Source organism: Cucurbita moschata, unplaced genomic scaffold (assembly GCF_002738365.1).
Source record: "Cucurbita moschata cultivar Rifu unplaced genomic scaffold, Cmos_1.0 Cmo_Scf00019, whole genome shotgun sequence".
In the NCBI taxonomy this organism is placed as follows: Eukaryota; Viridiplantae; Streptophyta; class Magnoliopsida; order Cucurbitales; family Cucurbitaceae; genus Cucurbita; species Cucurbita moschata.
Genome location: NW_019268535.1, coordinates 2,021,655 through 2,032,789, shown reverse-complemented (window position 1 = coordinate 2,032,789; position 11,135 = coordinate 2,021,655). Strand labels below are relative to the sequence as shown.

Genomic DNA, 11,135 nt, shown 5'->3' with positions numbered 1-11,135 from the left:
ACACGGTCTGCATTGATACGAGACCTTTTGGAAAATCAAAAGCAAAGCTTCGTGATTTCTAACTGGGGTTGGTTTATAGATTCTTCTGAAAGAATAAATAGATGTTTTACATATTAATATTTTACTTGTATTAGAATTAAATCTGATAAATGTCTCGACCCAAACCCAGGTGCCATAAACATTCTATTTCTATTATAAAGTAATTTCACGAGATTTTTCGTCTTTCACAAAAAGAAAATTTGGTAATTTTCCATCTTTTTAAAGTAAAAAGTTGAAAATTTTATCTTTATAGCTGAAATTTCCTTGAATTTTTATTTAAACTACCAAAAGTTGTGATAAATGGAATTAGAATTTATTTCTACATAAGAGTATTTTTTACTTTCATTGAGGGGGTAATGAATAAATTTTATTTATTTAATAAACCAATTAATATATTTGAACCCAAAGATACTTGATGAACTATCTACTATTTAACATATGAACACTTTACCTTACCATTGCTTATATATATATATATTTAATTTACATGTTTTGATTTGATTGGTTATATTTTTTAATAGCCAAAGGTTATAAATACATACGATAAATCATTTTCAAATGCACTCATACTGAACCGTTAAAATATGACATAAGTTCGACATCAGTTTTATCAACTGAGACCACATTCCAAGGAGAACGATCTTGAGAATATGATGATTAAGAAAGTCTTAAAGAAAATAAACGTTACTATCTATATAACCAAGATGCATATTTCTTTTCGGTTTCTCAATCATAAGAACTTCATGGTTAATCATGGTTTACTTGGAACAATTCTATATTGGGTGACCTCCTAGGAATTTTCCTAGGATGCATGTGAGTAAAGACAAAACATGTTTCCTAGGGATGCATGTGAGTAAAGACAAAACATGTTAGAAGGATTCGTGTTGGTCCGTGAAAATAGTCTAAAACATGTTAGAAGGATTCGTGTTGGTCTGTGAGAATAGTCTTCACTCTTAAGAAGAAAGGAGTAGGTAACGTGACCATGTAGCAGGAGACAATACCATAGCATTACCTTATATCTTGGTTCTAAACAATCATATCCATTAGAATCTTATAAGGTCCATCCAATTGTTTGATTCACGTTGTCATAAACGACCATGAATGCTTATCTAGGCTTGGGTCATCTCGTCCCAATGCAACGTTGTGTTTGTTGCAGCTAGAACAATTTTTATATATATCCGTGAATTTTTTTTTATATATAACAACTTATTAGTTATTACACATGTAATGTATTATTTAAATAAATAAGGTTAGAACATTAATTAGATTTAGATTGCACAAGAGTAAATCTTTCTCCATAGAAACTCAATTTAGCTATTTATATGAAACCAAACGAAAATGGGCTGAGTAAAAAAAAAAGTGATTAAATTAAACTTCAAAGAAAATGAAGTATCAAAACATCTTTTGTTTCATTATATTGCTTACTTTTGAATCAAACATGATTATTAACTCATGTTTTGCACAATCCGAATCCAAATACCAACGCCCATTGTCTCCATGGGAAGTGGCTATTGTGAATCACATGAAGAATTTCATTATGTTAGTTCATTGCAAGTCGAAAAACGATGATTTAGGTGAACATGTGATCCAACCTTGATGCCAATATTATTGGAGGTTCAGTGAAAATTTATGGCAAACAACACTATTTTGGTGCAATTTCAATAGCAAACATGGGCAGACTTCTGGTGAAGTGTTTTGGCCAGATAAAGGAGATTGGCTTAGTGATCGATGTGATTGTAATACTTGCATTTGGGTTGCGAGAGATGATGGCATTTCCTTACGTCTTGGTTCGCTTGATTCATATCAATTAATATACCCTTGGAAATGATTTTACCGAACACAACTGTCCATCCAAACATAATACTTTAGCAATGACGACCTTTATTAGTTCTTTAAATGTCATGTCAAACATGTTGATAATAATTAAAATAAAACTCAAAGATCGTTGTTTTTTTTTTCCTTATAATTAAATGACACATTAACTTCATGAAGTTAAAAATGGTTCAAATAAGAAACATAATATACATATATTTTTTTTAGTCTATAAACTTTAGTCCCTGAACATCACTTTATTGGTTGAAATAGAATCAATCATAAATTTGATTCTATTTCAACCAGTAAAGTGATGTTTGGTCATGATATGCTATGACATGCTAAGAAATATTTTGAATAAAGAAAAGCTACAAAGTACAACCACATGCTATGATTTTAAAGTTATGTTATGAATGAAACGGTTTATGGAAGTTTAAATATGTATGTTAATGAGTGTAATATGTGAGGAAAGAATAGGAGTTGTCTTGGTAAGTATTTTAGCATATGGAAAATTGGTTTAGTGATCAATGTTATAATGTAATTGAGCTTCATTGGATTGATTGCATTTCCTTACGTCTTTGTGTACATAAACATCGAGTTACTTCCCCTTTACGATGATGAGTATGGACGCATGCGCTATGATGATTATGGTGATATTGCCGTGCATGACACTCAGGGGTCTGTGACCTCCAGAGGTCGCAACGGACAGCTAGCTCGACTATGATGGGTCCAAGGGTGGTGTGAACCGCTTGAGTATCCATGCTTGCACGTGTGGGTCATGTGTAGGGAAGTACTACACATCCAATTTTGTCGGAGCTGGAGGCCACCCCTATTATGGTTCTAACGATAGGTCCTTAGATCATGAGTTGCATGTGTTTGCATTCTCTGAACGCAACAGTGTGAGTCACTTGTTGAGTATTTCTTAAAATAATCAAATCAAGTGCAATTTCTATTTCAGGTAAAGGCAAGAAATCTCTGTATATCTCTGTATGCCTGACAATGAAATCGAAATTCAAGACCATGACACATGTATAAAGTAGTACTTATTTTCTTAGACTTAGGTTAGAATATGGCGTTTTTAATTTTAACGCTTATTTATTTCATTTAGTGTTTCGTTGTGTTGTTTTAAAAATATTTTCGAACACGTAAGTCTATGACAGTGTTTTACAATGAAATTTAAGTTTTATGACAAAGTTTAAAGCTTATTTTCGCACCAAATAATTACGTTATGATGACGGTAACGACTCTAGGTAAGTAGAAATCTAAGGTCGTTACAGGTTTGGTTCATCAACTTTTGGTAACTAGTTCTCCAAATTTATATAATTGACAACAATAAACACAACATATCAACTTTCGAGCCTCCGTCAAACTTTTCTCAGTTTGAATTTCCAAACATGAAATTTGATTGAGTTTCCAAATATGAAAAATAGTAAGTGCATAGACTCATGAAATTTCGTCGAGTTCTCAAACACGACAACTATATGATTTGAAATGGTTTGAAATCTAGATTCACCGTGAACTCATTTTCTCCATCAATTACTTTGTATTCAACCTTGCTAATAGGATCAACTTGAAAAAATAAAACCATAATCAACCAAATAGGATTAAGAACCACTTTTGTGTCTAGATAATGTACAAGAACGGAAGGCATGAAAATAATTAAGAACTCTCATAAGCTTTCTTTTTGTTTGAATTCGATATGCTAACGCAAGCCACCACTGTGTCCTTTCAAATATGTCCTAATTGATCAAAATGGTTGATCCAAGAATGAATTTGTATTGTGGTTTTGTTGCTTGTTTTTGCATCCGTCATTAGCAACAACATGTTGTTATCGATTAGATTTAGTTCCTTCGAATTCTCATCTCAATGTAACAATTTTTATACATATCTATGTAAAAACTTCCTATATATAACACCTTATTAGTTATTACATATGTAATGTATATATTTAAATAAATAAGGTTAGAAAATTAACCGGATTTAAATTGTACAACCTGTGAATCTTTATTGTATACTAATTTGATTTCACGATACATATATGAAACAAAACAAAATGGATTTGTGAAAAAAAAAGTGTTCATATTAAACTCCAAAAAAAAAAATGAAACCTCAAAACATCCTATGTATCATCATATTGATTGCAAACATGATTATTAACTCATGTTTTGCACAATCTGATACCAAATACGAGCACCCATTGTCTCCATGACGAATGGTTATTTTGAATCACAGGAAAGATTCTCCTCTGTTAGCTCATTGTAAGTCGAAAGATGACGATTTAGGTAAGCATGTGATCCAGCTTTGGGGAAAATACGACTGGATGTTTAATGAAATTTTTTGGCAAACAACACTATTTTGGTGCTATTTTAGCAGCAAACATGGGACACTTCTGGTCAAGTGTTTTGGCCAGAAAATGGAAGCTGACTTAGTGATCGATGTGAAAGTAATACCTGCCAGTGGGCTGCAGGAGACAATGGCATTTCCTTACGTTATGGTTCACTCGATTCATATAAATTAATATACCCTTGGAAATGATCTTACTCAACCTTCATTGAGTTGATTTCAACTTGAACACTGCTGTCGATCCAAACATAACTCTTTACGAATGATAACTCATATTAGTTCTTTAAATGTCAATCCAAGCATATTGATGATAATAAAAATAAAACTTAACGTAGTTGTAAAAAATACGATATAGGATTTAGGGTTTAGACGTTTTTTAAAATCGTGAGACGATGATGATACATAACACGACAAAACGAAAAACGTCTACTAGCGATTGACTTAAGATGTCACGTTAAAAAATTCAATTAAGTCTCAGAACTTTGACAATAAGTATAATAACCCAAAATTAGATGAAGAAAAAATAAATGAAAGTTGTCCTCCATCAGTTATGTTGAGAAAGTGGGGAGATGGACTACTATAAAATCGAGGTCTCTTGCTTTCTTTCATCCCACTTGAACGGTTTGAAGCGTATGGGAGAGTACACTCCCTGCATTAAAATTAAATTTTGTAAATTAATAATATATTTATCTCTTTGGGATTTATTAAGATTAAAATAGGTAAAAATATGACCCCTTTTAAAAAATAAAAATAAAATACGACTTCGTTGACATTTATATAATCATGATTAATGGTTTCACACGAGACTTAATTAATTGTTTATTTTGTTTTTTTGTTTGTTTTTTTTTTCCTCAAAAGTCTACATCGGATAACATTTAATATATTCAACTAAATTGGTTCAATTTACCTATTAATTATATGTTGATTTCCTTTTAATATTTTAAAATAATCGAATTCATTAGGATAGTTGAAAAGTCATTTTCATCACGATTTTAAAATGTGTTACTAAGGAAAGATTTTCACACTTTATAAAAAATATTTTATTTTCAATTAATATGGAACTTCACAATCCACCCCCTTTAGTTTAGCGGTCTAACGTCCTTACTAATTACACCGTTCGATATCTAACTCTGATACCATTTATAACAGTCCAAGTTCACTACTAGCAAATATTGTCCGTTTTAATCGGTTACGTAACACTGTCAGTCTCACGATTTTTTCACACCTTTATGAGAAATGATTTGTTTCCCTCTCCAACTAATACGGGACTTCATAGAAACTTTCATTCATGCAACGTTATCATCCATGTCAATTAATCGTTGGTGGCTTCATTTTTTTATGCCACGACTTTATTTTCTTACCTTTGAAATTGGATACATTGGAAATGGGAGCAATTGTTGATTGGTACAACATCTATTGTTCTTCCTATATAAGATCATTAAAACAAATTGGTTTTTCTACCTAATGCACTATCGAGCTATAATTGTGGTAAGTGTCACATTGTTTACCGAATAGGTATCTAAATTTTGTTGAGATGAGTCCGTGTTGCCTTCATTTGGTCTACCAACAAAGCCAGGTTGCTTTGGAGAAGGAAGATCTACCATTTCACTATTGAGCATTGAAATAACGGTGGAGACGTTTGGTCTATCTTTTACAAATTCTTGAACGCATAAGAGCCCTACATGAATGCATCTCAAAATCTCTTGATGGTAGCACAATTCGTATATTGTTGGTTCAATCATAGGAATAAGGTTGCCTTCCAACCACAGCTTCCATGCCTGAAATCAAGTTAAGAAGAAATTTGTATGAGACATTGAGATTTGAATGTTATTATCAACTTGTAAGTGGAGTTTTGTAGACATACGAATCCCAATAAGCTTATGGCATATTTATGGTGGTAGAAATCGGTATTTTTTCTTCCACTGATAATTTCGAGCAATAGAACTCCAAAGCTAAATACATCTGATTTCTCCGAAAAATGACCTTGCATTGCATACTCAGGAGACATATATCCACTATATTAAATAAACACACCTGAATGACTTTCTTTTAGCTGCATAAAAGTACGTAATCAAATTACTATAAAATGATGAGAAGTGTACTTACTAAGTTCCAACGACTCTTACGGTATTAGCCTGAACTTTATTGTCACAAAAAATTCTTGCCATACCGAAGTCTGAAATTTTAGGGTTTAAGTCTTTGTCTAGTAATATATTACTTGCTTTCAGATCTCTATAAATAATTTTCAATCTTGAATCCCTATGAAGATAAAGGAGACCTCGAGCAATTCCATCGATAATATTGAATCTCTTCCTCCAATCCAAAATTTTTTGTTTTCCAGAGCCTATATATGTATGGATTTTAGTTTTGGTTAGTGAATCAACTACGAACACAACAAGAACTTTGTCAAATTATCACAAATATCTTACCAAAGATTAACGCATCCAAGCTAAGGTGGGGCATGTACTCATAAATCAACATCTTCTCTTCTCCTTCGATGCAACAACCAAAGAGGCGTACAAGATTTCTATGTTGTAGCTTAGAAATCACCTTCACTTCATTCATAAATTCTTCGTACCCTTGGTTGGAGGCTCTTGATAGCCTCTTTACAGCTATTTCTTGTCCATTTAACAGTTTTCCCTGTTGAAAATTACCCACGATCGAAATAGTAGAAACAAGTAATGGAAGCGGAAGAATAATTTGAGGGGAGAGAGCTTTTGAACCGAAGAACTTTAAGCACTTATGATTTATTAATTCTTTTTTTAGTTGGGTAAATAGCATGCTTCTCATGAGTGTTTATAGTGGAGATTGCATAATCGATTTCGTAAACTTTCAAATCAATAACTACTAAATTTTCGTAATCGATCTCCTAAACTTTCAAATCAATAACTACTGAATCTTCCTAATTGGTCTCGTAAACTTTCAAATCAGTGACTACTAAATTTTTATCCTAAAATCGATCTAGGTTAATAAATACTAAATCAATCTTATTAACTAACAAATAAGACATATTTTCATTAACGGATGTTCTTCTCATCAATATCAAACTAGAAAGAGAGGAGATTTTGATATAAAAACTACCTACCTTATAGACAGGACCAAAGCCACCTTGCCCAAGCTTGTTACTAAGAGCAAAATTGTTTGTAGCAATTGCTAGCTTCTCAGTATCATAAAAGGGTACCTCTTCAAGTTTGATATCATTCCCAATCATATCATCCTCCCTTGTAAGTTTCAAACTCTTTTGTTTTTCCTTCTTTTCTGTTGTAGGCCTCAAATAATTTAATGTGAGTTACGTTTGGATTGACAAATATAGGAGTAATGTAATCTTTTGGGTTACCTTGTTTGTAAGTCTTCCATTTACACCAAACAAATACGACAATCATGAAGATGACAAAGGTCGTCGGTAGCACGATTGCTGTAATAGTTCCTTTCTTGTTATTTACATTATCTGTGAAGGAAGGAGATAATGCAAAATTTTAGATGGAACAATATTGTAATAATTCAAGCCCACTCGAGAGAGGTTTCCACACTCTTATAAGGAATGTTTCGTTCACCCCTCCAACCGATGATGTGAGATTTAACAATCCACCCCCCTTGGGGGCCAGCGTCCTCACTAGCACACCAATCGGTGTCTGACTTTGATATTGTTCACTTTGACTCGTTAAGTATAGTCGTTAGCCTCACGATTTTAAAACGCGTATACTAGGGAGAGGTTTCTATATCCTTATAAGGAATATTCCGTTCCTCTCTCCAACCGATGTGGGATCACTTTGGCTCGTTACTAATCGCCGTCAACCTTACAGTTTTAAAACACATATACTAGGAAGAGGTTTCCCCACCCTTATAAGAAATGTTTCATTCTCCTCTCCAACCGATGTGGGATCTAATAATCCACCTCACTTAGGGGCCAACGTTCTCGCTGGCACACTGCTCGGTGTCTGGCTTTAATACTATTTATAACAGCCTAAGCCCACCACTAGCAGATATTTCCCGCTTTGGTCCATTACATATTGCCGTTAACCTCACGGTTTTAAAATGCATAAAATAAGAAAAGGTTTCCACATCCTTCTAAGGAATGTTTCGTTTCCCTCTTCAATCAATGTGAGATCTAACAATCCACTCTCCTTGGGGGCCAACATCCTCGCTAGCACATTGCCTAGTGTCTAGCTCTAATACCATTTTTAACCGCTCAAGCCCACCACTTGCAGACATTATCCATTTCGGCCCGTTACGTTTACCTATCAGTCTCACGATTTTAAAATGCATATACTAGAGAGAGTTTCCTCGCCTTTATAAAAAAATGTTTCATTCTATTCTCCTCTCCTACTGATATGGATCTAACCTATGTAAAGAAAATTAGTGGTAGAAGTTTAGGGAGAGTACATACTTGAATGATCTAATTCTCCATAAGCCATTCGTAGGTAAAGATCAGCTCCACCCATCTCAAACTTTTGCATATCAATTAACTCCTCCCTTCTCCATTGCATACAACGAAGACCATCTTCATAAGCATAAGCGTTACACGAGCAATTGTTCAAGCACTCTTCTCTACATATATCTTCCGAATAAGAAAGATTAGACCATTCAGCAAAGTAGGGCACTTTAACCCTTTCAACTTTCTGAAACCCATCTTCTTGAGCAGCACCATTGTTCAACCTCTTACATTGCAATGGCATCCTCCTAACACATCCACCACTCCAATTCCCTTGCTTCCACTCCTCCTCATGCCTTGGCTCAAACCCTCTTAAACAGCTACAAATTGGAAACGCTTTGGGATTACAAACCCCAAATGCCCCACAAACACCATAGTAATCACACTCTGTTTTAAGAGACATCCAACTAACATCCCAATTCTTCGTTTGAGTATTCCAATGCATTTTCTCCAAATTCCCTTGCGAAGTTAGTAATACATAAGCAAACTCTTGAGTACTAAACTCATGTGGAATTGATAGAGTGTAAGTTTGTTCTTCAATTACAAGGTTGAACCCAGAGAGATAAACAGAGTCCATTTCGGGTACTCCGATGAATGATTGACCATTCCATGGACCAGATCTCCAATAAATGTTCCGACCATTCCAAATTACAGCTTCGGGGAAATTAAAAACTTCCATTGCTAATGAAAAACTCCCCATAAATGGATTAGAAGGAGAAGCCCATGAGGTAATCTTGACGCTCTGTTTGGTTCTTGTGTTCGTGGTGACTTTCATGGAAGTCAAGAATTTATCAGATGGGTGTTTGAAACTCTCCCATATGATCTTCCCAGAAGTTGAATTTTCCAAAACGAGGTTGCCTGAATCCAAAATTCGGGCGATTGAATCTGTGTTTGTTGTTGTTGAAGAAGAAGATGAAATGTTTGAAGACCACAAAACGGTGTCGTTTTGATCCAACACGACAAGATTCCCATCCTTGGAAATCGTGAAAATCCCCGAAGTATGATTGAGAGGGTTGTTTGCATTAGCTACCCATACGACAGTTTGTAAGGGGATTTGGTTGTACCAAATTCCGACATATCGGGCGGTTGAATTGAGTGGTGAGAAGAAGCCTAGCTCGAAGGAGCTTCCATTGGATGATATGGTAGCTGGGTCTTTGATGAAACTTGTTGATGTGATCGTATCTTTTCCATAGCCAAATCTTGAAGCGAAGCAAGTAAATGAGAGGAGGAGGAGAAGAAGATGACAGCGACGATATGAAAATCTCGAGCTAATCCTTCTAGTTGCCATGGATCTCTCGATCATCATAGTTACTGAACAAATTAGTATGTAAAAAACAGACTCTCGTTAAGAGGAGGTTGTCAACCTCACAAAGTCATCCAATTCAGCTCATTCTAGTCGGTTTTTTTTTTTTTTTTTTTGTTTGTTTGTTTAAGTAAGGGTTGAAGATTATTTTTTTTATACAATAAAAATGTAGCGATGTCCATCGGGTAGGTAGGAATGGGAAGTATTTAGGGTTTAGGGTTTAGGGAAGTATTTAGCGATGTCCATCAAGCCTACAAGCAAAGTGGTCGAGAGACCAATCTCATTCGATTTCTGCACCTTCAAGGAACATTTCTACAAAAGACCACGAAAGTTAAAAGGAGTTCTACAACTTCAAATTTTAATATTACTATATTGTCTTTGTTAAGTGACCTTATCTAAAAGTCTTAGAATGGATATGCGGGGGTATTGACTTGGTATTCGGTGGAAATGGCTTCGAAGTTTCATAATATTTAAAATTTTCTTTCCAAAGAAAACTATGTATTGAACTGACAATATTATATACCAATTTCGAGAAAAACTAATACAATATGCCATTGACTTTTTTTAATACAAATAAATTTTGAGTATGATAAAATTTTAAGAAATGGATCAAATAGTGAGTTTATTTTTTAAAAGTTAGAGCAATTTTTGATTTCTTGATTACCGATCAAGCAGAGTGAGAATAAAGAAGTCTTTTTTTGTTCTCATTTCTATCCACACGTCCTTCGAGTAAGCAAATGAACAACAACAATATGATAACATACCATTAATTAGTAGTAACAACTAGTCGTACTCGCCCCTGTTACATTATGAGCCAATTTAACTCTAAAATGTCTAGCATAAAAAATGGTAAAAAAGTCAATGTGCCAACAAAATACAAGGAAAATGGATATTTATGCTCGAAAACAAAAATACAAGCATGACCATGACACTTTCTATTACTTAATTGTTTGAAGAGTTACTAACTTCAATATTCAATGCACTCACAATTGATTTTTGCACCAAGTTGTTTTATCCACTTGACAAAGAATTTGTGGCACACGAGTAAAGGAGGGATACATGAATGAACCAAAATAGTATTCGAATGAGAGCAATCTTGAGGATAGGATGACTAAGAAAAACTTAAAGTAAATGAAATTTACTACCTTTACCAACAATATGCATCTTTCTTTTTTATGGCTCAGTTATAGAAATTGTGTTGGTCCG

At 34.0% G+C, this 11,135-nt stretch overlaps 1 protein-coding gene across 1 annotated transcript; it reads right to left on the bottom strand.

The window, feature by feature from the left end:
• Positions 1 to 5,578: 5,578 nt before the first annotated feature.
• Positions 5,579 to 9,957, bottom strand: LOC111456829 (G-type lectin S-receptor-like serine/threonine-protein kinase At1g11330). The gene is made up of 7 exons (XM_023098851.1): positions 8,582 to 9,957; positions 7,532 to 7,642; positions 7,280 to 7,452; positions 6,624 to 6,834; positions 6,301 to 6,538; positions 6,059 to 6,209; positions 5,579 to 5,972 (listed from the first exon to the last, which is right to left on the bottom strand). The coding sequence occupies exons 1-7, from the start codon at positions 9,930 to 9,932 to the stop codon at positions 5,664 to 5,666; spliced, it is 2,544 nt and encodes an 847-aa protein (XP_022954619.1). The 5' UTR covers positions 9,933 to 9,957; the 3' UTR covers positions 5,579 to 5,663.
• Between the last annotated feature and the right edge of the window lie 1,178 nt (positions 9,958 to 11,135).